General features: G+C 32.9%; 4 protein-coding genes across 9 annotated transcripts in view; 2 read left to right on the forward strand and 2 right to left on the reverse strand.

The window, feature by feature from the left end:
* LOC126817939 (nucleoprotein TPR) overlaps nucleotides 1-5,202 on the forward strand; it is a 52,402-nt gene extending 47,200 nt beyond the window's left edge. For all 3 annotated transcript variants that reach the window (XM_056100685.1, XM_056100687.1, XM_056100686.1), the window contains 6 exons: nucleotides 931-1,016; nucleotides 1,404-1,493; nucleotides 2,738-2,843; nucleotides 2,976-3,064; nucleotides 3,382-3,474; nucleotides 4,841-5,202. In XM_056100685.1, coding sequence (XP_055956660.1) covers nucleotides 931-1,016; nucleotides 1,404-1,493; nucleotides 2,738-2,843; nucleotides 2,976-3,064; nucleotides 3,382-3,474; nucleotides 4,841-5,040 — 664 coding nt within the window. In that variant the 3' untranslated portion in view covers nucleotides 5,041-5,202. The remainder of the gene's footprint in view (nucleotides 1-930; nucleotides 1,017-1,403; nucleotides 1,494-2,737; nucleotides 2,844-2,975; nucleotides 3,065-3,381; nucleotides 3,475-4,840) is intronic.
* Nucleotides 5,203-6,225: 1,023 nt separating this feature from the next.
* Nucleotides 6,226-9,984, reverse strand: LOC126817696 (tektin-2). Its single transcript, XM_050544816.1, has 6 exons — nucleotides 9,839-9,984; nucleotides 8,620-9,033; nucleotides 8,194-8,408; nucleotides 7,644-7,866; nucleotides 7,193-7,416; nucleotides 6,226-6,948 (listed from the first exon to the last, which is right to left on the reverse strand). Exons 2-6 carry the CDS (start codon nucleotides 9,031-9,033, stop codon nucleotides 6,756-6,758), a joined length of 1,269 nt encoding a protein of 422 aa, XP_050400773.1. The 5' UTR covers nucleotides 9,839-9,984; the 3' UTR covers nucleotides 6,226-6,755.
* Nucleotides 9,985-10,295: 311 nt separating this feature from the next.
* On the forward strand, nucleotides 10,296-19,067 carry LOC126817707 (all-trans retinoic acid-induced differentiation factor-like). 4 transcript variants are annotated; one of them, XR_008787993.1, is made up of 7 exons: nucleotides 10,296-10,549; nucleotides 12,129-12,256; nucleotides 14,693-14,767; nucleotides 15,427-15,498; nucleotides 15,866-15,991; nucleotides 16,706-16,803; nucleotides 18,843-19,067. XR_008787993.1 is itself a non-coding variant. In XM_056100688.1 (7 exons), the coding sequence occupies exons 1-7, from the start codon at nucleotides 10,442-10,444 to the stop codon at nucleotides 18,948-18,950; spliced, it is 705 nt and encodes a 234-aa protein (XP_055956663.1). In that variant the 5' UTR covers nucleotides 10,309-10,441; the 3' UTR covers nucleotides 18,951-19,067. The 4 variants fall into 4 exon arrangements, 2 of the variants coding, with proteins under 2 accessions (XP_055956663.1, XP_055956664.1); XM_056100688.1 differs by having other exon boundaries at nucleotides 10,309-10,549; nucleotides 15,866-15,981; XR_008787992.1 differs by lacking the exon at nucleotides 12,129-12,256 and having other exon boundaries at nucleotides 10,308-10,549; nucleotides 15,866-15,981.
* Nucleotides 19,068-21,684: 2,617 nt separating this feature from the next.
* LOC126817703 (UDP-N-acetylglucosamine transferase subunit ALG14 homolog) lies at nucleotides 21,685-27,097 on the reverse strand. The gene is made up of 6 exons (XM_050544826.2): nucleotides 26,904-27,097; nucleotides 23,575-23,868; nucleotides 23,147-23,301; nucleotides 22,851-22,973; nucleotides 22,504-22,563; nucleotides 21,685-22,186 (listed from the first exon to the last, which is right to left on the reverse strand). Exons 2-6 carry the CDS (start codon nucleotides 23,738-23,740, stop codon nucleotides 22,016-22,018), a joined length of 675 nt encoding a protein of 224 aa, XP_050400783.1. The 5' UTR covers nucleotides 23,741-23,868; nucleotides 26,904-27,097; the 3' UTR covers nucleotides 21,685-22,015.
* Between the last annotated feature and the right edge of the window lie 254 nt (nucleotides 27,098-27,351).

Here is a 27,351-nt window from a genome sequence, read left to right on the forward strand (position 1 = left end):
TTCCGGTGTTTTCCGGTATATAGTATAGCCCATGCACATTGTCACATTTTTCTCTCTCTTCTAAAGTACATAATAATGAATGTGCCAGGAAATAACTGATTGATTCAAAGAACCACAGAAACATACTTTCCAGTGATGTATAACAGGATAACTGGAATTTTGTATTAAGACCTGTATTTTGACATTTTAAATACTTGTCAAGGTTTAGTAAATTTCTTATGTTGTGCCAGGTTGATTTTCTCTTGTCGTGTAGTGAATATCTTTATAGTGTGCTGGCATATAGTGTACCAGGTTGATCTCAACGTCGTTTTTGTGTATGTTAATAAGTCACGCGATATCCTAAATAGATTTGCATAATATCAAAGATAGCGCTGTGCATAAGAATGCTATGTAGAAAGAGTGAAGGACAACTGAGATGCAGCAGAGCGCAAATGTAAAATGTAATGAGAGAAATGTAAAATGTTGACATGTCAAAAAACAACATTTTCCAATAAGATATTTGTCATTTGACACATTACTTTTGATGTTTTACATTTAACTTTGGCCTTTGAGGTATTTTGACTTTATCATTTCCAATATTAGGACTTAGTACATTGTACTTTTACGCATAATCAATCGACAAGACATTGTAACAGCATTTAATATTGGCAGCGATACCCATTCATAGACCTGTGACTTGGAAACGATTTTTTTTTTTTTCAAAATAAAGTGTGGTGGCTGAAGCCCCCCTTCCTGGTTCTGCAGTCCCTGCAAGATACTGGTAATAATGTTACTGTGTATATATTGCATTATTTGCCTGTTTGCACACATTAGTAAACTCACAAATCTCAAATTGAAAAAAAACTTGATGTATACATTACAAATTTGATGGTGAGTAGTTTATGAATTCTTATGTCAGCATTGTGTAAAAACTTGTATTATTTTATATAGTTCACCAGCAGGACCACAGAGATTTGTTTTTGGAGCAGAAGGTTCTGTCAGTCAACCAGTATTGGCTCAACTAGAATCACAAAGAGGTAAATATTTTGTTGCAATTAAAATTGATCATTGAAATTACAGTATCTTTCATTCATTGATTTTGCATCCAGTATTAACATAATGAGTTCTGATTAACTACTGGTAGAAATATGTTGTCATCTTTTAATGAGGATATTTTGAAGAGGATATTTATTGTAGAAGATATTTAGAAGCATGAAATACATTGTAGAATGTAAATAATTGTGGTGCCTGTCCAACCTCGTGGGATTTCTCTTGGTCCTCTGGTTTACTTCCACTGCTACAGATGCCTATGCGTTAGCAAATTTTTAAATGTAGTTGTTAGTCCCAAAATGACCTAGTTTGTGTCAAGTGGACATTAAACCCCTTTTCTCTCTGTCTGTACTTACCAGTGATAATATTTTTAGCATTAGGTATGGATGATACAAGAATGGATTTATCACAGTTTGATGAAGGTAGAAGTCCTGTACCAGTATCACAGTTAGTTCCTAGATCAGGTATGCTGCAATTAGATGACTGTGACTTTATTGAGAAATAGATATATCGTTATAATTTATTTTGAAACTGTCTTCAAGATATTTTAAAAATACATACATTTGTTGCCTAAACCACCTTATTTTACGAAATACTTGACAATCTGCCAATTTTAACATAGTTATTGAGAAGTACTGCTAATGGATAGATGAGCATTGAGGACCTCCTCATAAAAAAAGTAATGGCACAAACGTTAGTTGACATTTTGTAATGATAGATTTAATTATTGTCAGCTTAATACTATGCAAGTTCAGGTATAATTTGGGGTTTTTTTTTCTCCAATTTATGACCTACTTGGGCTCTAAGGAATCTTTGTCACATCCGGCTTCTGAATACTACTGCATTCTCTAAAATCTGTTATCATTTTCATGTCCCGTTTTTTTTTCCTTATTACTTCAATCAAGAATGTTTTGCGTAATCCGTATTCTGAATATTACAAATTAAAACATCAATTAGCGGTTCCGTCACATGTTTTGCATTGAATTAACATTGTATTATCTGACCATAAGCTGTCGGTGTTCACCTAGAAAAGATTGACAAGCAATCACCAATCAATTATCTGTCTTTGTTGATTGCCTTAAAACATTCGGCACACCTCGGGCAAATTCTACAAATATAGAGTACCAGAGTACCAAAGTTTGTTGAATGAACCTTTAAAGTTAGTGGAGAATGTAGATCTTGGTACCATTGAAGAATTCTCCATGCATATACCGTGTATTTAGTATTATTGAAGGGTATTCTCCTGAAAACATTTTTAATTGTGATGAGACCGTTATGTTTTTTTAGAGCATTACCCAACTGATCAATGTGAGATGAAAATGCGAGCGCATGAGCAATGTAAATATTAAATTTTTGCCACCAAATACATACAACCGAAGAAGACTATACTTCCTATATTGGAAGGTATAATAATACTTCTGGTATTGAGTATTCCGTCATGTTGTCTAATCCAACATATTTAGATGATCCTGTGCTATGTCAGATGTGACAGAGTCCACTGTATATCTTTAACTTATGTCAGCTTTGAGTCTACATATATTTGAGAGGTGTAGGAGAAGTTCCTATGAATGTTGATTGATTATGTATTTATTTATACATGGTTGATATACATGTATGTCATAATGTTGAATAAATATGTTTTTTAATAGTAGTTTCTGTGACATGTGTAACATTGAAATTAATAATATGTACTAATTATTTATGATAGGATCTGCGAGTACTGATAGTACATCTGTAGTACCATCTACATCAGGTACAGTTCAATCTACAGAATCTAATGTTACAGAAGTAGCAGATGTTCCTGATGCAGACAAGTAAGAATTAAATATACATATCTCAATTTAAGGTGTTGAACATTATGTCAATCTAGCATTTTGAATCTTTTAGATATAGAAATTGTTTTATGACAAAAGAAATATGTGAATGAGTAAATTTTTATATTATAGTGAATTTGAAGATGATGATGAAGCCTTATTAGAAGGTTTACAAGGGGAAGAAGATACAACTGATGATGTTAAACCAGAAGAAGAAACCGGTATTTATTTTATACATGCATCTCAAGGGAAAAACATCTTTATTCTAGTAAAAGCTTTTCAGAAAGCTCTAAATTTAATTAGGAGCAGTGTTGACTCAGAAAGGAAATATGCTTGCTTGCTAACCAGGAGGTCTGAGATTTGATCACAGTGTGGATGGAACAAAAAGCTGATGTCTTGTGTGCACGTAAAAGAACCCTTGACAGTTGGAATTCGAAATAAGGGTAGGCCGTACTGGTACATGTGAGATGAAGTTATTGAAGAGAATTGTTTATATTATAGTTTGAGTAAAGCTTGTAATTGTTGTAATTGTTTCTAGGTGAAGTAGAAGGTGGTGAAGATATAGAAGGAGTACCTAGTACTAGTACAGGTGTAACACACGATGATGATAAAGCTACAGGTGATAATACAGGTATACTACATTTTGTTATGTACTTTATACAAAAGTGTTAAAGGCAAAGCATACTCCCAAAAAATAATGTCGAAAATTGAAATATAGGATTTATCTATCATTAATTTATCTATTTATTCATGGAGATATTTACATGAAAAACAATATCATGGTAAATTTGGGTCTTTCTGTTAACATTTTGGTTGTTAATTCTTGTGAACGTAATGCAGGACAAAGGGGTTCTCATTAGAATTTTATAAAATCCTATCAAAATTTAGAATTATTTGATTGTCAATCTAAGAGTTATCTCTTTGTTTATGATTAAATTTTTTAAATGGGTTTTGTACAGTTATCTTTCTGTTTACATTCTGGACTGTATAAGCCCACTGACTGGTCATTATATTAAAGATTTAGATTAAGAGCTGCCCATTCTTATCATAATAGTTTGAAAATAGATCATGAAAAATGAATTTATTGAAAATTTCATTTAAATTGCTCCATTGCAAGCAAAGATATTAGCTTTTGAAGGTTTGACAAGATATGTGCATTAGTTGCAACCACAGCACTGGTTGTTTGAAGTTTAGCCTCGCTTCATCATTATTAGATTGAATCAAAATATGATTGAATATCAAAGATATCCGATGACACCGAGAGTTGATTATGGTCTGGTCATGTTAATGAAAGTCTTAATATTTTACTTAACATTTCAGGCCTTAAGAAAGACCTGCAATAGGCAGATTTAGCTCTTGTATAATATATGTTTAATTCAACTTGATGGGCAGTTAAAGTCTGTCAAAACTCTCTTTGGTAACGTCTACAAACTGATGTGAACTGTCCGCCCATTCAGTAGGGGGGGTTGGATGGCTGAATGGTTAGCGTGCGCGCGCTGTATCATAAAGTCTGTCATTGAGTCGACTGGCGTGGTTTCGAATCCCTGGTTGTACGTGACAGGGAGTAGGGTCGCCTGTCCAACCTCGTGGGTTTTCTCCGGGTCCTTCCCACTGCTAAAGACCCCTACGCACAAGTGAATTATTGAAATAAAATTAAACCATATGTTAGTCCCGAAATGACCTAGTTTGTGTCGAGTGGACGTTAAACCCCATTTCTCTCTCTCTCCCCGCCCATTCAGTAGTAATTCAGATGAGATGGTAGACAGGTCCATTAGTGTACAAATGCACATGGCTAATCAAAACCTATGACATAATGTGATGAAGTGAAGGCGTTGAAAGTAGATGCTTTAGCTAAATCCTCCCTCTCATTGCGATATTAAAGAAAAATAAGGAGACTACATATACCCTAAATAAGTGTTAAACTGGCTGTAAATTTTTATATTGAAAACTACTTTGTTCATGGTTTATAATTTTGATGACTCTGTTTAAATTATAAGGTGCTGGTAGACGAAAAATACAGAAAATTGTTTGGAGTGAAGAACAAGCTTCCAATACACCAACTGCTCCACCTACAGCTCCTGTTGTTCAACATACACGTGGACGAACAGCTAGAAGAGGACGTGGAGGATTATGGAGAGGCCAACATTTTACTCCAGGGTCACGAGGAGGACCAAGAGGCGGATATAGACAATTTTAAATAATGTGCTTGTGGGAACTTTGTAAATTTCATAAAATGAAAGATTAAGCCCTGTATTTAATATCATATTATATAAACTGTTTGTACATACCTGTAATATGAATTATTTCAGCAGTGCTAATACATACTAATCATGTCATGAATAAAGTTATTATCATGTAATTTGTGTAGATTTTATACAATATGATTCTATATGCCTAATGTCAATGCCTGTGAATAGTATGGCGATCTATAATATTGTGGTTAGCTAGTCCTCTTGGAAAAAACTGAAACTATACAATTGATTTCTAAGTGATCAACAGATCATGGCTGGTAGTGTTCTGAATACAGATATATGTATTGTACAAGATCAAATTTGGAAAATGAATAAGAATTACAACTTTTTGCTAAATATCATCAGTTTAAACATAGCATTCAAGTTAATCTCAATCTGAGATTAGAATCTTGTGATGGCTCCAATGACCAAAGTTATTAAACAATATGAATGAAATTTAGATGCATTATTCAAATTGATGAAACAAAGAAGCCTCTTGAATTTCAATCATTTTATGAAATACATTTTCAATTATGGCTCTTGTTTCACGTTGTAGGATTTTGTAAATAGCAATAATTGTCAACTGATCTGTATGAAATTTATTTGCAATTTGCAAATTAGTGAAATTTCAACAATTTCTGTTCGTTAGTTTTAGAGTTGTGGCCCAGGTTTCACTTTGTAGAATGTTGTGAATGCTCTAAATGCAAACGTTATCATCCAATCTGTATGAAATTTGCTCACTTTGTAGAAAGCGAAAGTCATCAACGGATCTCCTTCCAAATTTATATTTTTTGTTTTGATTTCACTGAATAATAATTGCAACAATTTCTGATATTTATTTATACAATTCTTGCCCTTGATGTTATATAATCTTGTCAGTGCCCTAATGAGATAATACAATATAAACATTTTGAGTTTCATTTACCAGTACATAAAGATCCACAATGTGACAACCTTTATGCAACTTAGCAGCTGTAGGCATGGTTTGTTGACTGGAAACCTGTCTTAGTTTTAAGTTTACTGAATAAGGCCCCAAGTCTTCTTTTGGATGGTACAAAATTGAAATCATTAAGGACAACATGCAGACAGTTGAAAGTCAGAGAAAACGAAACAACATAAACAGTGCATTATATGAAAGACAAACTTAAGACTGGGATTTATAATATTTATTTTTCATAAATTATTTCTCTACATTCTGTGCAGCTTGATTCCCATTGATATATAAATAATATATTATTTACAATAATTTAATAATAGAACATTAATTAATATACAAAAGTTCACATGCATGGTAAATGGGAAGAATGCAGGTATATGTTAATTTAATATAGTAAAAGCTCTGTATAATAGGTCAGTACAATTAAACACAGAATATCTAGAAAACTATTCACACACAACATACACAGCCATGTTGTAAAGATTGTATAAATTTCTTTTTGAAAATTACTGTCGTGATCATTAATAATATGCAGCTGTAAAATTTATAAGCTAGATCTCTTGAATAATCATATTTTAATTCATTTATTCACAAGAAGAACAATCCTTTTATATTTTTTTTCAAATCCTTCCTTTTCTTTCCGATTTTAGGTGAAACTATTCTATAATGTGGTTATTGCAGTAGGTGATAGAAATGACAATCAATCTCGGTTTTGATCAAGGAAGTTCTTAGAAACACACCAGATCAAGCAAGTACTTTGGTTTTTTCTCGCTCAATGCCAGTTAGAGTGAGATTCCTCTCGACGGCAGTTTGTGGGCGAGGGTTCAGTTTTTGACGCACATCCATACTTCTTTTGTCCAACATAAGAGAGTTATTCTTTAAAGCCAAATCATCATTTATTCTGTGAAGATTCTTTTCAAGACCATCCAATGCATGTCTGAAAAATAAATCGAAATATATAATTTGCATAGATCACTTAATGCATTTGTACAAGGAAATTAGTAAATGACATCAGATTCAGTTTCCTTATTAGAAAGGTAGAGTGTCAAGTTGAAATGAACAAAGTCGAAGTGAAATGTTGGACAAAACATTTTAAAATCTCTTTGATTAAAGTTAAATTTGCAACATGGTTAAAGTTAGCTTATTCAAGTATATCAAGATTCAGTGTAAAGTCTACTTACTGGGCTTGCTTCAGTTTCTCTTCTAATGCTCGCTTTGTTGCTTCTAACTGCTTAACTTCATCTGTTAAACCATATTGAGGAGCATCTCTACATAACTCAACATTAGGTCTATATGTTCTATTCTCCAACCTAGTCTGGGCAAGTTTCATTGGATTGGTTTTAGCTCTGATAGCTTCAGCTAATCCTCGTATATCATTCTCTAATTCTGCAATTTCATCTTCAGTCTAAACAAGAATTTTATAAAAACAATAATTAAGTTAGGGAAGTTATAAAGATTGTGAGACAAAGTAAGATTTTTATATTTACCATAATTGTTTGAATAATTTTAGTGACATGACAAAACTTTTAAAAAAGTGCTTGCATTCTTGGTCTAGTCGAAATTGAAACTTTTATATCAGCTTTAAGTTGTTTCAGGCTAAGATTTTAGTCACAGAATAAATGGAGTGCTTACATTTTTCTTCTGCCATTCAAGTTCATCTTTGGCACGTTCAAATTCATGGATTCTCTTTCTAAAAGCAAATTCTGTGGCAATTTTTTGTGCCTCTAAATCGTTATCGGTTTGTTGAAGTGTGTGATGAATAGCTTCACGCAATCTATTTGAAGCCAACATCTCGGCATCGGCTCGTTCTTTGTTGTAGCGACTGAAGTCTTCCCATTGTTGCGGTGTTGTGCTTCTGTAAAGAAATATAAAATACTTTTCAATATTTGACTGCAAGACATAAATAACAATTTGAGGTGTGCTTGGAATCTCATCAAGCTTTCCAATTATTTTGTTGGATAAATAATTCAGTTTGGACATTGGCCTCTAGTCTTTATTTCTTCAAGTTGGTCTAAGATATGTTTTATGTTCTTTTTAGAAGACATAATAAATAATTAAATAGTAAAATAAAGCAGAAAGGACAAGAAAATCTTGTTACCAGAATTTCATGAACTACTGAACACTCAACTTATTATTAAATTGAAATAAACATTTTAACTTTAATTGAGAAATTTACACTTACCCTTTAGGTACTCTAAGACAATCTGGTTTATAACTTATATTTGGTGATCTATCAGTTAGATTATATTGATCTATATCAATACCAAGGGCTATATTTTTATCTTGTAAATCAGCCTGTACTTGTTGACGTGCCTCTTGTAATAAACATAGTTGTTCAAAGGAATCAGACACTCTTTGTTGTAACTGTTTTCTAATGCCTTCTATAACTTCTACTTCCTAAAATTACAAAAAAGAACTTGTTCAGTCAGATAGAGAGAGCATTTATCTTTATTTATAACCAATTTTTCATTATAACTTTATAATGATACTAAATTCGCTTTTTCATCAATACAAAATTGACACCACTATATATATAAAAGTATATTTTAAATTTACTGTTACTTTAAAACAGAAAGTTAGTGCTAGTGATTTTAAAATATTATCATACCTTGTGTAATTGGTTTTCGGGATCATCCTGAACTACATCAATTGATTGCCTTCCTTCACGGAGAGTAAGACATTCAATTGCAACATCTAAGGGAAGATTCTTGGCCTCTAATGCTTGTTCAGTCAATTCTTTAGCCTCAGAAAGATCTGCTATTTCTTTATCTAAATCAGCCAAGGATTTTTCCATTATCTCCTTCCATTTTCTAATATTATCAACACGATCAGCTAATCTAACATTATTTGAATGTTGGTCCCATTTAGTTTGATTATCTGTCTCATTTCTCAAGAATCTACCTTCCTGTCGAACTTGATGTGAAGCATCTCTCTGTCTTTCAGCATTAGTAGAAATAGTATAGTTATTGGTGAACCAATCTGGAGGTTGGAATCTAGTTGTTGGACGTACGTGGGTTGCCATCTGAAAATTATTAAACAAGGGTTCAAGATTATGTAACTTGAATCTGAATTTATAACTAATTGAAAAATTAACTTAATTGATATAAACAAATCCTGGTAAAGGCCTACTCATACACTGTTCATATGTTGGATTTGGAACTTTGGTAATTTAAATTAAAGATACTAGGCTTGGCAACATGCAAATAATATTTACATTAATAATGTAACACCAATCAATATCAGAACATTGCCATTGGCTTGCTGCTATAATAATGTAATTAATTATTCAGTAGTTAACAGGTTATGTTACACGTAGGCCTACCAGTAAACATTCTTTTTTAAATTATAAGTTGCTTATTTTAATAATATTATAATATCCACTCCGGTGAAAGAATATTTTGGATTTTGTTGAAAAATGATCCGTTATATTATTATTAGTTGAGTAGTAAGTAGATCTACCAGGCCTAAAGTAGACCTAGTACTAGGCTAGTATTAGAATAACTTTTGTAAAAAAAAAAATAATGTAAAAACGTCTTAAACAATTGAAATATCTAGGTTTGAGGTTAGAGTAATCATACCCTGCCTCGTGCAGTTCGTCGATATGTAGACAACACTAACAATACTAAGTAACTCGGTGACTTGGGGCCTCTATGATGACTTCTTGGCTTCAATTTCAATGAACTTATGAAGCTTTGACTTTACGGTATTCTTCAGGCTAGATCTATGGACATGTTAATAAATATAGATTTAACATTTTCCCATGACCAAGTTATTAATTATACAGAATATATGTGGCACAACGTATATAATAATTAGTGTCAACCTACCTTTTAACTGTTTCTTTGTCGTTCAACAACCTTGGAATATCTAATACTGCAGTACTGACTCTCTGTTGCTATACTAAACACTCTGACCCATGTCTTTTATAACGGTAAGATTCATTTGTTGTCCCTTATAATTAAAGCCAATCAAAACACATGATACATTTGGATTAGTAAACGGTAAATGTTTGTTGTTAGGGAGATGACCTATTTCGGGTCATTAAATGGTAATGGCCTTCACCCTCAAAATAAATGGTATATCAAAAACATAACATTGGATCAATACCAAATTTTTGCTGCAATACAGCTCTAATTAGCAGTCCTGAGATGAATTTGGATGACTAAAAAGATATTCATTAATATTGTACATAAGGATCAATTATTACTGGTTTATTAGGCATGTTACGAAAGCACAAAAGTATAGCAATCCACGTCACGAAATTGTTATATTCCATACATTAATAGATTATCCAGACATAATTTTTTTTTACCCGTTACCAAAGCATGACAATCTGGACTAATACAAAATGGAGTAAATATTAATCGGCTTCGAAGTTAAATAAGTAATAACATTTCTTTGTGCATTGGTTTTACGAGTTCTGATGTAGAATGGACTTCCCAATCCTAACGTTGAAAATATGTGTAGTTTTTTTGGCACTTACGCCTGCAGAAAATACACAAAGTTGGGATACAGCCAGGAAATTTAGTTCAGAAAATGTAATATTATTATTTTTTTCTCTCGATCTCACTCACTCATTACTGAATCTAACAAATTACAAACAAACCAGTTGCATGTTGTTTTTATCAAGCAAAATATGAGGGTTAAGGCCTATACAGTTGATTATTCCCGAATCGAGGCGATTCAGAGCTACCGACGTACAATGGATGCTCCGAATGAAAGTTGAAGTAGGCGTAATATGTAACAGGCATTGCCTGAGTAGAGCGAAGCTGATTATTGTCAAATACAAAACCTTCATAATTAATTTTCTCAAGTGATACAAAAAATGTTAAATAAGTTTTTCCAAATTGATTTTCATTTAGATCTAAATTGTATACATTAATTTTGTTTTTAAAAAAAGAACAAGAAAGTGTGAGAATTATTTTCATTGACATCAAAAATATGTGACGTCATTGATTAGATGCGTCATAGAAATAGTTCTATGAGGCGCGTAATCTCGCTTGGGCGAGATTTGGTAAGTTGACATGCGCATTGCCTGTTTTGCCCAGTGTATCCGGTTCCGGTCTGAATTTTTTTTTAATCAACAGTCTGTGGGTGACAATTTCAGTTACGCTCCTGTGTTACCGGAAAAGAGCTTTGCTCAAGCACCGCTCTATATTATACAAATTTAGGCTATAGTAAATCTATATTTGTTAAATTATGTCACTATTCTACTTCGTTTCTCAGGCCGGACTGAACAATAAGATTGAATTAATAAGGGTCAGTCGATTGCAATGCTATCAATTCGAAACATACCAATATAACATTCAAACATCCCCTTAGATGGAACTTGAAGCCTGACCCATTCTTATAGACAGTAAAACCCTACCTACTGCCTTAGCCATCCTTAGAAATAAACTGTTTATTGGTTGGCCAAGAAATTTCCCCAGTCTGATTTCACTGTGTTGATGGTGCAGGAGGGGGGGGGGGCCTGGCAAGGAATTGTGTCTTGTTGAGTTGTTGGATGTCCTATATGTAGGCTTAATGGCTGAATGGTTAGCGTGTGCGCAGTGTATCATAAAGTCTGTCATTGAGTCAACTGGTGTGGTTTCAATTTCCCGGTTGTACGTGACAAGGACTAGGGTCGCCTGTGACGTCCAACTTCGTGGGTTTTCTCCGGGTCCTCGGTTTCTTTTGATTAGAGCTAATCCCACTTAACACTGCTGTAATGGAAGCAAATATTTATTCCAAATTATGACTGGTCAATAGTTTGATTAACAACCAATAGTTAACTGCGTAACAATAACAGAGCTCCAAATAGACCAAATATGTTTACATAACGTTACGTCAGGACTCACGATTTTATTATTCCCAATTAACCAGTGCATAGCAGAGTATTGTATATACAATGTAAACAATACTGTTTGGAGACAAATAATACTTTCACCATTTTTAATACCTTAAATCACCGTCCAATGTTTTAGGGAAGAACCAGATTACATGAAGGGCTGTCATGTTGCTGTACTTGGGATAGATTTGATTGAATGGGAAGAATAGACATACTCCCTCAAAACCTCAAGTATCAGAAATCAGAAGCCAATCTGAACTTAGTGATTTTTATTTTATTTTTTGTCACAGGTTTGTAGTAGAATATGTAAAAATGAAAACGTTAGCTTTTTACAGTTATATTGTGTTGAAAATGATTTAGAGTTAGATGGTCATTGTTGTAAAAACAGAACTAAACCTGTAGCTTTAGATATTATTGGGTAAGTTAATGGATAACAGTAACTGTAGAAATTCAAATGTGCATGTAAATACAAGGTAACAGCTTTGTGAACACACCACAAAAACAGCCTCCTCACACAACTTGTACTTAAGTCTAAAACTGGTCTAAAAGCATTTTGAATACTTCATCCTAAATAAAATCACCAAATGATATCAATAATTATGCTACAATATGCCCTTTGTTAGAAACCTGCTGGATGATTGACAGGCATGGATTATCAAAACTGTTTTATAGAAATATTACAGAAAGGAAAAATAAAATACAGAAGCTTAAAGTCCCCAGAATCTGTACAGTTAATTGAAGTACATCCTTTTGAAAGCTGTGTTAAATATGGGACATGTATGCTTTAATATAAAAAAAAATTTATACGTCCACATTTTCATGTGGATGTATTATGCCGTCACCCCTGTTTGCCCGTCCGTCCACAAATTGTTTGTGGACACTCTACGGGTCATAATTTTTTTATCCAATTTTGACGAATCTTGAAATATAGGTCTATCTCCCAAAGATCTCGGTTGCTTTCGATATTGGCATGTATCGGAGCATAACTTCATGGATTATGGTCCCTGATTGTTCGAAAAATCACGTTTTTAGCTGGTAGACCCTCTAGAGGTGACAATTTTTTTTCTGATTTTAAAAATTGTTTAGATATATCACCATTCCACCATAATGAGGGTTGAATTGGAAAATTGAAATGAAACTGACCGACAAAATGGTCGTTCTTTGTACTCAAATTGTGTATAAGTATGTAATACAAAGGTTATGGACCCTCTAGAGGTCACAATTTTTATCTGATTTTGATCAAACTTAAAACATATCTTTATATTCCAAAAAACCTCAGTCCCTTTTGATGGATTATGGCCCCTGATTGTTCGAAAAATCAAGTTTTTAGCTTGTGGACACTCTAGAGGTCACAATTTTAATCCGATTTGTATGAAACTTGAAATACATGTTTATAATCCAAAGATCTTAGTTCCTTTCGATATTCTCGCATATCGGATTGTAACTTCCTGAATTATGGCCCTTGATTGTATGAAAAATCGCGTTTTAGACTTACGGTCCCTCAAGAGGTAACGATTTTTATCCAATTTAAGAAAAAACCATTTGAATATATCACTGTTAGCCCCTAATGATGTTTGAGTTCGAATTTCGTGAAAATCTGATCAAAACTGCCGGACAAAATGACTGCCCCTTGTATGCTAATAGTGTAAATGAAATGAAATGAAATGGAGTTTAACGTCCTACTGTTCTGCTCCTAACCTGGGCTAATGAAGACGGGCATACGCCATACAGTGTGCTATGAGGGAAATTTTGCCCGGACAGCGGCACTACGGCCTACTCTTATATCGAATTCCAACTGCCAAGGGATCTTTTACGTGCACGCCAATGTGTACACAGGACCTCGGTTTTTCGTCCCATCCGAACGACTAGACAGCTTTCCTTGTCAGCCCCTCCGTCCTGCATCACTGACAAGGGAGAACCACGCCGGAAAATCTGGATGAACTTTCTCGGCCAATGCAGGGATCGAACACCCGACCTCCAGGCTAGCGAGCTAGCGTCTTACCCACTTAGCCTTGTGATCCCCTGCTAATAGTGTAAAAATATGGTATATCAAGGTTGTGGACTCTCTAGAGGTCACAATTTGCATGTTTATAACCCAAAGATCTTGGTTCCTTTCGACATTTGTGCATATTAGATCATAACTTCCTGAATTATGGCCCCTGATTTTACAAAAAAATCACATTATTTTTTTAGCTCGTTCTCTTGCAAAATGTGGGTGTATACTATATTGCATGGCAACCGCTTGTTCTAACTGGTGGACAAATGAGCCTAACTGTATTGAATGCTATATTAAACTAAAAGAGAATACAGAAAGATTATACAAAATGGTTCCAATTATCACAACAAGTAATTTCTTTACTTGCTTTGATTGCAGACTTCAAAGTAAATATGTCCGATGTGTATCTAGTACAACTTTAATAAAACGAAACTGACGTATTTTATCAGCTTGAACAAAATGAGATGTGTAGTGTGTACACTATTGTGATTGGGTCTGGTATTTGGGTGGGTTAGTCAAGATGAAATTAAGACTTATGAATACATAGATAGTAGTTTTATTGTTTAAAGCATGACATCTCTACGGCATGGCTATAGCAAGTAAGAACGATGATCACTGGAAACATGTACATATTAATATATAGAACCCATGTATATAAATTACAGTTATAAAACTATGGAAGATAATTGATGAAATAATAATAATAATTTGTAAAGACATCACATACACTATGTGAAATTTATTCGAATGACATACAATACTTTAAATGTACTTTTCGTGAAACCATACTAATCACAAACACAACAATTTTCCACTTGATTTGTGTGTGTTAATAATGCATTATTCTTTGTTTTTCAGCATTGATCTCAGAGGGTGTAATCTTTCAGATATAAAAGAGCCTATAAGTAGTATGCTGTCGACATTAATTATTTTGTAAGTTAAACATACATTATGCAAGAGCAAATCTGCCTATTCCAAGTCTTTATTTAGGCTTCAGATGTTATAGAAATTATTAATTAGACCTTTATTTACATGACAAGCTCAAAATCAACTCTGTAAGACCCTTGGATGGATTGGATTTAAACAGTCGTCCATTTAAAATTAAATCAATAAATGGCCGACCAAGCTAACGTTTACCGTTAGTCACTACCGGAGACTTCCGATGAAAAACCTGCTAAACGAAGGTACCATTGCCATTGAAAATGTTACTTGATAATCGAGAATATGTGGGTGGAGTTATCATCTGTCAATCAAACGATTGGCAATTCTCATAGACAGTGTGGACACAGTTGATGCCTATTTCTAGTCCAAACTTCCAACAGTGACAACTCTGTTCAGAATAAAGTAATTTTTTATCATCTATTTTTGAATTATTATAATAAACAGGTCAGCCTACTGTTTAGCCATTAATCAATCCATTAGATCAATTATGTAACATTTACTATAAATTCTTTAATCACATATTAATTTAGTAATTATTTTTATTTCATAATTTATATGTGATAATGGAATTTATATTTCATTACTGAATATAATTCATTTTACTAATTCAAAGGGGCTTCTATAATTTGTTAATTTGATTATCTTTTCAGATCAATTGAAGAAAATCCTTTAAATCAATTGAAGGATTCAGATTTTCATGGGTTGACAGAAATGAGATATTTGTATGTATCAAATTATTTGAAATTTCAAATAGGTTTAATCAATGTTAATAAGCATCTTTGTGAGTTATGAGCCACAATCAAGGTTCTAAAATACAGGGGTTAATCTATAATAGATATTTTCAACCTAACTGATATCATATAAATGATGTTCCTATTGTTTTATTTATTGTCTGTTCTATTGGCCTGACTTAAGAACATTGATCAAACATCTGTTCACAATAAAACAAGGAAACTGAAAACAGTTAACAGATTAATGGGACAATTTGATGCTTGAAATATTTTTAATTATGTCGTTGACAAAAGGGAACAGACTTTGTCCACACTCCTTTGTAGTCTAATTAAAATATATCTGGGGTTTTTTTTGTAGATCATTACCTCCTACATTCCAGTGTCCAGGTGGATCCGAAGCCTGGTCTTATATAAACAAAACAAATATGTCTATTATATGTAACAATCAAGTAGATCTATGCTCAGTTCACAATGGTAATTACTGGTGTGTTTTTTGGGGTTTTTTTTAAAGATTGACTTTCCACAAAAAAATGCTGCAAGTGTCTGTGTAAAGTGTTGCACAATTATTGGCCAAACTTTATTTCTTGATAATTTTTCCGTTATTATCAATAACATTTATATTTCTTTTTTGTTTACCCCTTTAAAATATAACCCATGTAACAAAATATGCATTTTGTCATGGGAGCTGAGGTAGTTCAATCCCTCTGTTTGCTGAGAAAGTTCCTGAGAATTTTCTGTCTTGGTTTCCCTTTGTCTGTGGTGCAGGATTGAGGGCCTAGCAACGAAAAGTATGCAGTCATTTGTGCAAAATTTCCCTCATATCACACTTAATAAGAGTAGGCCATAGTGCCACTTTCCCTCATATTGCACTGTCTTCAGTAGCTCCGTCAGTAAATATAATTTGGATGGTAAATTTCATTTCAATGTGTATTGACGTATTGTCATTTCCCATGTCAGTTCACATTTCTTGTCAAATTTAGATTTTTTACGTTTATTTTTCATATTTTCTGGGATTATTCAGCTCAGCTTATTGAGAAACCTATCTAAATCCAGAAACTGTGTTAATGCTTTGAGAACATTTTTACATAACTACATACTATGATGCACTAGCCTTACTTCAAAATGCTGGTGGTAGGCTTATATTTATTTCTTAATAATGTTATATTTTACATGGAATTCAATGTGGTTTTTTTTTCAGTTACCTGCCCTTCCAATTCATTTTGCAACAATACAGCACCAGGATTATATGAATGTGATTGTAAACCAGGCTATTATGGATATAAATGTTTAAGAAAGGTAAAATATACAATTTACTTTTAAAATAATAAACCAATTAGGGCCTTTAATATCCCCCCCCCCTTTATTGTCTCTCTAACCAGTGCTTCATCCTATTTCATGTAATCACTGACACTGTGTAGGTCAACTGTTTAAAAATCAGGAAATCTGTCAAGACATAAACAGTGTATATATTTTTGACCCCATAATTTCATATTTAAGTACTGGTAGTATATATAGGTAGTGGGGATTTAGATCTGTTCATATGAATGATTTCTGTACCCCTGTGGCAGAGCATGGGCACTTGAAAGGGTGAAAATTGATCAATTTTTAAAAATCATCTTGTAAAGAAACACTGAATCATTTGAAATCATCATAAATCTTTTTCTAAAACAATCAGTGTTGACCTTTGTTTGTAATTGTCAATACACATACTGTGACCCTATTATCTCTATGTACATGTAGTATCACAGCAAGTGACCTTTAGTACTTTTACTCCATATTGACATTATATAACTTTTGTGATTGTTATTATCATTTAAGTTAATTTTAGATTATCTTAAGTAGGATCAGTTATTCTAATTTATTAAAGGAAATTGCAATGATTAAACTATTTGAATATTATTGTAGGCATTACCATAGAATTTGTTGGATAGATGTTTCTCACCACCAATTAAAATTTAGCATTTCCTATTTTGAAACGGTTCATTAATCTATTTTGCACTTGCCCTCAACTTATCCAAAATGTCAACGGTTGTTTTGACACTAATGAAATACAGATTTGTTGAAACTGCATAATTATTAGCGACGTACATGTTTTGTAGAGGGTTTGGATGGCCGAAGGGTTTAACGCATGCACGTTGGATCATTAGGTCTGTGATTGAGTCAACTAGCACGGTTTAAATTCTCCGCTTGTATGTGATGCTCTAGGGGCTAAAGTTATCATCCAACTGACTTCAAATTTATACACACTGTTTATGCGCATGAGATGATTTCTGATAATTAGTCAAATTATGTCCCTTGGGGGGGGGGGGGGCCTTGATCAATTTGAAAAAAAAAACCCAAAAAACCTTGTAGGCACTTTAAAGGCTAGAGTTACAAACCATTTGACTTGACATTTTTACATAATTGTGTGTCAGTTATTTGCAGAGTTATTGCCTCTGTCATTTAAAGTAGCTTAGTCTCTAACTCAATATCATCCAAAATCTTCGACATTGAAAACACGATTTATTTGTCAATTTAAATCAACATTGAGGTTGTTATCTTACCGGGAAAAGATGGCCTTCTGATATCCAATATTTAAGACAAAATAAACATTTTACAATTGGTACACGAATCATGTACCATAATGCATTTAAGCGCTATGTGTAATAAGGGACTCGAAAAACGAGGCTAGGCTATTTCGCAAGTCATGTCAAACGGTGATGCTATATTCTTGTCTGGAGAGCATGCCCAGTAAATACTATAGGCGTAGACTGGAATAACCAGAAGCTAGAGATTGAAATTCGATTGAGAATACTGGCGTATGTCGTCGAACCTAACTATTAGAAATTACAGAAACGATTGAATGCAAATCAATTTATATACATTCATATTACATTATTGTATGCGTTGCGACCCATTTGTGTCAATTTCTAGGTCCCAAATATTAGCGACTTAGCTCCTTTAAGTGTGTTCTTTTTGAAACTGGCTTTAAAAGTGGTCATGCAGCAACTTTAAAGTCATTTTGTCATGAAAATATGTAACCATGCTAAAGGTCAAAGTTTTAATTAGTTCAAGTGATAGAGGAAATCATTGTAAATATTCTTCTGGTCAAAGGTTTTATTATGTAAAGATATAGAGAAAAATTGGTTAATATTCCTCTGGTCAAAGTTTTTATTATGTTAAGTTATAGAGAACAATTGGTAAACATTCTTCTGGTCAAAACATTTATTACATGGAGTTACATAAAACTCTTTAACATGAATGACTGTGTATGCAAACTAGTAATACCAACAATACTCCCAAAATAATTTATTGCAGTGATAAATAATCATGAAAATTATGATATCTATTTGCAGGGAAATTTTCCAACAGTCCAATTCAGTATTGGGTTAGCAGTGTCAACTGTAGTTATTAGTATATTCTTGTGGATATTTCAAAGACGACATGTAAAGAAGAATTTATAGTACTATACAACATCTTGACATTTTAACTTGTAATTATGTAAAATGAAATTTGTTTTATTCATCTTTATTTACACTTTCATATCATTTTATTTAATAAACATATGCTATATTTGTTAAGTTTTTCTTAATTATTACTTAAAGATGCATTGTGTAAGAGCTGACCATTCTTGCTGTAATAGTTTAAACATAGATAATGAGAAATGAGTATGTTGAAAATTTCAGTCAAATTACTTTATTCTGAGTGCTTGAAGTTTTATCAACATGGTTCTTCCTCACTATTAATGAACAAGATATGGCAATATGGTAACCATCACCCAAGGCTTTATATGTATTTGTTTTAAAGAATATAATTTTTCTAACATTGTCTTAAAATATTGAGGAGCCACATCCCATTTGAGGTAATTTAATGTTCATTTAGAACATCATAATCCCAGGCAGTAATTTTGCTCTTTATCAAGAAAGTGACTTAAGTAGGAAGAAAACTTGTTGGGGAGCAATCTATTTTGTTGTCCCCTGACTTCCAAACAAAGCAAGTGATTTTTAAATTGGATTCGTCCATCACACTTTTGGTACACAATAACCCTGCTTCTGAGGTAGCTGTGTAGACTGTTCAACCTTTTGTTGAATGTGTCATCTTGAGTTTGATGAACATTTTTCTGCTTGGGCTAAACTGTTGTTCATGACACATTGACTCTGCTTCTAATAGAGCAGGCTCTGATCCAGCCCTCTCTCCCCATTGCTCAGGCTCATTTTAGAGGGTCCAGGTTCTGAAATAGCATCTACAGTGTTCATGTTCACCTTCAACACTCACAAATCTAGATGATAACTGTTTGTATGAACCATTTCAAAGTGCTTATAAACAATTTTACAGTACCGAAACAGCTTTAACCCAGGTTTCAAATGATATTTTAATGGAAATTGATAATAGAAAATGTACATTTTTAATTTTATTAGATTTATCTGCTGCTTTCGACACGGTGGACCCTTCCATTCTTCTACGTAGACTTCAATTTAAATTCGGTATTTGTGGCTCTGCATTAAATCTTTTAAAGAGCTATCTTGTGGGTAGAAAACAGTGTATTTTAGTTAATTGCAAATCGTCGTCTGAATCTGTTTTGTCATCTGGGGTTCCCCAAGGTTCTGTTCTAGGTCCGATTTTATTTACCCTCTATACGTCACCATTAGGAGATATTGTCAGAAAATATGGTCTCAGCTTTCATTTGTATGCCGATGATACTCAATTATATATTTCATTTACACCTAATTGTCCATCTTCTTTCAATTTATCAAAATTGCAACTTGAGAACTGTATTAGTGAAATTAGAAAATGGATGTCAAAGAACTTTCTAAAATTGAATGATGATAAAACCGAATATTTGTTATTAGGCTCAAGGCATCGATTAAGTAAATCTGCACAAGATAACCCCCCTGTTGTACTTGGTAATTGTGATATATTTTCATCTTATTCTGCTCGTAATATTGGCGCTATCTTTGATAGTTTTATGATTATGGGAGCTTAAGCAAATAATATTTGTAAATTGTGCTATTTTAATATTAGAAATATAGGTAAAATACCTAAATGTGTAACTGTAGAGGCCACTAAGTCACTTGTTAATTCTCTGGTCACTTCTCGATTAGATAACTTTAATTCACTTTTAGTTGGTTTACCTTTAAAGCTTATAGATAAATTACAAAAAGTACAGAATACTGCGGCTAGACTTGTTACTTTAACTAAGAAATGTGACCACATAACTCCTGTTTTATATAATTTACACTGGTTACCTGTTAAATATTGAATTGATTTTAAGATTTTATTACTTACTTTTAAATGTTTAAATAATTTAGCTCCTGTTTACCTCTCAGATCTTTTAGAACTTTATACACCTGGCCGAACATTACGTTAATCAGATAAACTACTTTTAAAGCCCAAAACTGTTCAACTAGTCTATGGTCAGCGCTCTTTTAGTTATCAAGCACCTGTTTTATGGAATAATCTACCATTTAGTTTAAGATGTTGTACATCTCTGTATTCTTTTAAAAAACAACTTAAAACACATTTATTTAATCAGGCTTTTAACTGACTCTGTATACAATCGTTAACATGCCCATAATCTTGTTGTTTATGTGATTTACATTGTCACTTTGTAAAGTGCCTCTGAACATGTTATATGAAAGGGTGCACTATAAATATGCTGTAATAATAATAATAATAATAATAAATAATAATTACAATACTTCAATATGGAAATCTGGATCTGCCCCTGTTGAGCTAAATGTTCATTACATAAATGTCTTGACCACTGTTAATGAAGTGCCTTTTATGCTAAGCAATTTGATTAGCCCAAACTTCAGGGCATAATTGCTTCTAAAGTAGAATGTTCAAACGAGTTGTAGAACAAATCAGCATTTACATCTACAAACACGTCCATGGTGAAATTTGCTACACTTCTTACCTACTTTGAGGCGAAAAAGTCGATCAAAGGTTAAATTACTTACATTGACAATAGAGGATGTTTTCATTGTTATCAAAAGGAATGTTAGGTAAGTTTGTAGGTACATGTACAATCAAAATGGCTGCCATCTTGTTTGATCATTAACTAATGGGAAATGAAAAGTACACTTGTTCAATGAATATTTTCCTGATGGTGAATAGCATGGGGTTATCTAATGATAATAAACTTTTGGTTTTGGCTGGATGTATTCCTCTTCATTAACCCAGAAAACAAATAGCATATTATGTATATAGCTCTTTATTATTACACTTTTACCATGACTTAACAATACTTATGGAATGAATTGATTTTTGCATCATTTCAATAGACTGATATAAAATAAAATAATCTCTTACAAAAACACACTTATACAATAAATACATTCAACCTATTACAAGGGGACATGTTAAATATTTACCATATGAATTAGTTATCATTGATGAGAAAAAGCATAATAATCACTTAGTATTTAATCCTGATATAGTTCTAACATGTCCCAAGGAAATCTCATTTGCACATATTATCACAGTAAAGTCTTATGAAAATGATTAATGACCGAATATTAAAGTTTTATTACACAAGTCTTCCATAATATTCACATTTCGGATATTTAGATTGTAATTCAGGCCACTGCACAATAATGTTATCTGCAAATTTATACACAAGTCTTGCCGTCATAGATAGTTTATCCACACGACATATACTTTCAACGTAGATAATCTTGGTCTGCACAATACCAAAGCACTGAAATGAAAAGTATTTAAATGTCTGAAAGAGTCTTTTTTGAGTCAATTCCAAGCTTTTACGTGACAGGGAGTAGCAGTGTCACCAGCCCAACCTTGTGGGTTTTCTCAGGACTTCTGGTTTCTTCCCACTTTTATAGACTCCTACACTCAAGCTATTTTTTAAAATAAAATTGCACCATGTTAGTCCCTTTGTATAACATTCTATTCCACACTGAATGTTTTAAAGACATTCTTCAATTTTTATACAAAAAAACAAAACCCATTTTTTACCTTTCATTTAGTAACATAAATAGGGTTAAACGATTTGATGCTTACCTTTATAATCCATCCAACTAAACATACTGGTATACAGGTTCCTGGTCCGTTACATAATATCTGTTGAAAATAAAATACCTATACATGTAAATTGAGTTTTGAATATCACACAAAAAAAGTCTAAATACTGCAACCACATAATAGGGAGTGTTTATTTTAATATAATGGTAACAGACATGTTCGTCGATGAATCCACACATCAATTTAAGTGTGATGCTGAATAAAACTTTTAAATTTATTAGTTTCATACATGTGGACATGATGACATATTTACCAGTATAGAAAATGATGGGATATTAACTCTTCCCCAATCTTTGATTTACAGGTAAGTTTAAAGTAATACTTACTATTTCTGGTCTACAAATAACCATCAGTGGAATACAATAGAATATACTATATATTGTATAAGCTACTGTGGTAAACCAGGACTGATTAACTTCCCGACATCTTGGTATCTTGTGAATTAAATACTAAAAAAGTATTTAAATAAAAATCAATAATATTCCAAAATAATTAAAACTTTCATGCATGTTAGATCATTTTTAGTGACATTGAAAATTTGGTAATACTCTAATATTTGCATCTAGGTTTTCAATGTTCCATATACACATAATTATAATTGGTTATGTTGATAATCCATTACCTCGGTCTTAAAATTCTTTTTTTTCCGCAGATCATCTTCCATAGCGTGTACTTTACTTTCACTAATACTGTCAGTATTTGCTAGAATATAATGCCGAGGTGAATAATTACCACTTAATGCACCCATCAATCGAAGCATTTCTCGTGTATGTCCACCTGTGATAAGAAAATGAATTACCATATGCTAAAATAAGCACAGCAATAACTTACCAAGTATTGAATTATTTACTTGGGGTCTCCAAAAGAGACCAGAAATATCTCTAGATTTTCTTTTGTTTTTAAATTAATAATCATAATGCCTCTAATAGGACCCATTAGGGGCAAAATATAAATCATTGTCTAAAATAAGAATTTGCTGTTAGTATCTGGTATCAAATATAGAGTTATAATATAACACATACTGACATTAGCTATCAGAAGATATCATACCTGATCCAATAACTGACACAATGGATGCTGGCTTGGTTCTTACTTCAGTAAACTTGGTTGTTTGTGATTGACCCTGAAACCATCTGTAGGCTACATACAACAATGTAAATGTTGGTACAAGATAGTATATTGGTGAAAAATAACTTTTCTCTAGATTAGAATCCATTCTCACTATGACAGCTCGTATTAGTACTGTATGTTTCTCAATTAACAAGGACTTTTCTTGCAATTATTATCAATCTTCATATATGTTGAATCGATGCTAAGTTTATAATGCTAAAGGCTGGATAACATCTAAAATTAAAGAACAAACTAAATTAAAGATTCATTTTCAATGCCCAATATATTGGCTAGCATAATATATTAATAATTACCTTCATATTGTAAGTACAAGATGCATTATGTAAGATTAAGATAAAGAGCTGACAGTGCTCACTATAATAGTCAAATCAGCGGCTGCCAGGCAGAATACGCCCACATTTTCGAGAGATGGATAGAGAACAAGCTAAAAAGAAAGTGATTTTTCCTACAATCAACGGCCATAATTCAGGAAATTACAATTCGATATGCGCAAATATCGAAAGGAACTGAAATCTTTGGGTTATAAACTTACATTTCAAGTTTCAACAAAATCGGATAAAAATTGTGACCTCTATAGGGTCCACAACCTTGATATACCATATTTTTAAGCTATTTGAGAACGAGGGGCGGCCATTTTGTCTGTCAGTTTTGGGCCGATTTTCACGAAATTCGAACTTAGCCGTCCTTAGGGTGTAACGGTGATATAATAATACGTTTTTTTAAATCGGATAAAATTATGACCTCTATAGGGTCCACAAGCTAAAAACGCGATTTTTCGTACAATCAGGGGCCATAATTCAGGAAGTTACGATCCGATATGCGCGAATATCGAAAGGAACCGAGATCTTTGGGTTATAAACTTACATTTCAAGTTTCAACAAAATCGGATAAAAATTGTGACCTCTATAGGGTCCACAAGCCAAAAACGTGATTTTTCGTACAAACAGGGGCCATAACCCATGAAGTTTTGATCCGATACATGCCAATATCAAAAGCAGCCGAGATCTTTTGGAGATACACCTATATTTCAAGTTTCGTTAAAATTGGATAAAAATTGTGACCTGTAGAGTGTCCACAAACAAATTGTGGACGGACGTCTGGAAGGACAGGGGCGACGGCATAATACGTCCACATGAAAATGTGGGCGTATAAAAATGGATAATAAAAAGGGAATATGTTGAAAATTTCTTCATTCAAAGCAGAATTCTCGTTGTTTGAAGAACAGTGTAGTCTCATTTATCATTGCTACCATTGTTTAGATAATAAACAAAGTCTCAATCATCCAATTTTAAATTAAATCATTTACTGCCAATTGTATTTAAATCTGTTGAAAATCAAAACCATCCGAAGTTCTAGAGAATTGATTATGGGCCTGGCATGAAAATAAATGTCTAATTAATGATTTATATAACATTTGAGACAAACGAAAGATCTGCATTAGGCAGATTTAGCTCTTGAATAATGCATCATTAACCAATTAGGTACGAAATCGTCTGTTACTTTGATGTCACATATGATACATTAGCGAACAACTCTGACTCAAGTCGTTTTTGTCATAATGTATATACCTTGGCCAGTTTAATTTTTATGGCATAGTTGATTAAATGATGAATAACCTCTAAAATGTATCTTATCAAAATTATTATCAAAATGTAATAACATAACTGTTAATTTCATTGCAAACAGTTAAATACAGTAAACTTTGCATAAGTTGGATTCGTATAAAGTCGAATCTTCACTCAACTCAACTTTGGACCCTTTCATCCTGCACGTTTTTCTTATTAAATTTCTGCATGTAAGAAGGATTCCTAAGTCAGGATCTTTTCTCAACTCGAATCAAAATATTCGGTCCATTTGATCTAATTCCAGATTTTTTCCTTCATCTAAGTTGGATCGGCAGTATGTTTAGAATTTGACTAAGTCAGTTTCGTCCCGATGGTCTAAAACGTGGTTAGGTATTCCATGCACAGAGCCCGAAAATACTATTCCCTATCACTTTGACTCAAATCAGCCTATTTGACGCAACCCAATAATAGAATTTTTCCGGAAAATCTGATATTCGCTGTCTGCTGTACGAGACACTTTCCGGGAAAATTTAGGAAATGTTTGCCCATACAAACAAAAGCTTGAAATGTGCCTTTGAATCAATTATTATCCAGCTCTTGCAGTTTATTTCTAATCGAGCCAAGAATGAATTTCGGTCTTCGGCTAACTCGGATCTTGGCTTAACTCGGATAAAATTGGTCAGTCCACTTAGATCCAACTTATGCAAAGTTTACTGTAGTTACAAAATAAATAAGCCATATTAATAATATTGGAGCACAAGTCCTTGAACAACCCAACCTTTTCAACACAAGAGGTATCGAAACTGTGCAAAATTTACACTGTATTTAGAATGGGAAAAATGCAGGATAACTTACAAAATGGAAATTATTTTAACAGAAACATTTACAATTTATTATATATTATGTGAATGTGAAAGTGCTTTCATGTTTAAAAAAATAAACATAACACGTTTGATATAAAACTGCTTATATAAGTTAGCCTATGAGCCCTAAAATATATATAATTATTCACAGTAAAGAAACTTTGACCGTAATTTGACATTTGGAGTCCCGTACCTAAATTGTTATACCATAACAGTTTATTTCAGGATGGTAGACTAATTTTTGTGTAAACTTATGCCCTTTAATAATGGTTTGCATGTCATTCCAGAATTGCATGTCATTCCAGAATCATATTTCAATAAATGAAATCATTCTACTTGGCTATTTTCTACACTTAGTCCAACACATTGTTCTTTTTTTTACATCCGGATTTTCTGGTGTTGTTTCCCCTTGTCGGTGGTGCAGGACGGAGGGCCACTGAATGGTGTATGCCCGTCTTCATTAGCCCAGTCAGAGTAGGACGTTAGTGTTAAACACTTGTTTCATTTCTATTCTTTTACCTGAACTAAATATATAGACATACTGTAGGTCAATTGGCACAAAATTCTGTAATTATAAATTACACTCTAGTTGAGGGGAATCATATGTAGGCCTATAATAGTATAATGTTCAGTAAACTAATAACTAATGTGACTCCACAACCACAATAGTATACACATGATATAATATACATACTATACTAGGCAATTTTAATTTATACAGAATAGTGATGAAAGTAAAACCATACTGAATTGACAGAAGGCCCCTTTTTCTATTCGCACTTTCCAGTTTCAATGAGTAATTTTACGTCTATGAACAAACCTTAATTAACTGTGTTGGTAATCAATATAACAATAGTCTCTTCTGTTAATACATCATGTCGCGAACTAATTACAGGACTATTCACTTAACTTAATTCTCTGTCAGCTTAGGAAGTTTCTTGAAGTGTTTTAAATGACACGTGCCCAGCTGATATTTGAGGCGATTACCGAGGGCGATCTACTAAATAGGTCGGTTGGTACAAAATTGTCGACCTGAAAAATATGATAAACGAAAAACTATTAGTTTAAGTCAAACAGACGTCATTGAGTCAGACCCGCGGTGCAATTTACTCGAAGAATCACCATGATATAATTTCTATACATTTGAATTTTTAACTGTTAATAATTAAACGAGGTAGTACCAAATGCAGTATTTGTAAAGTTGAATAATATTTCAGAAACTGTTTAGATAACCTGGACAGTATAATTGTTTCATTGATAACCCAGGT

Source organism: Patella vulgata, chromosome 4, assembly GCF_932274485.2.
Source record: "Patella vulgata chromosome 4, xgPatVulg1.2, whole genome shotgun sequence".
In the NCBI taxonomy this organism is placed as follows: domain Eukaryota; kingdom Metazoa; phylum Mollusca; class Gastropoda; family Patellidae; genus Patella; species Patella vulgata.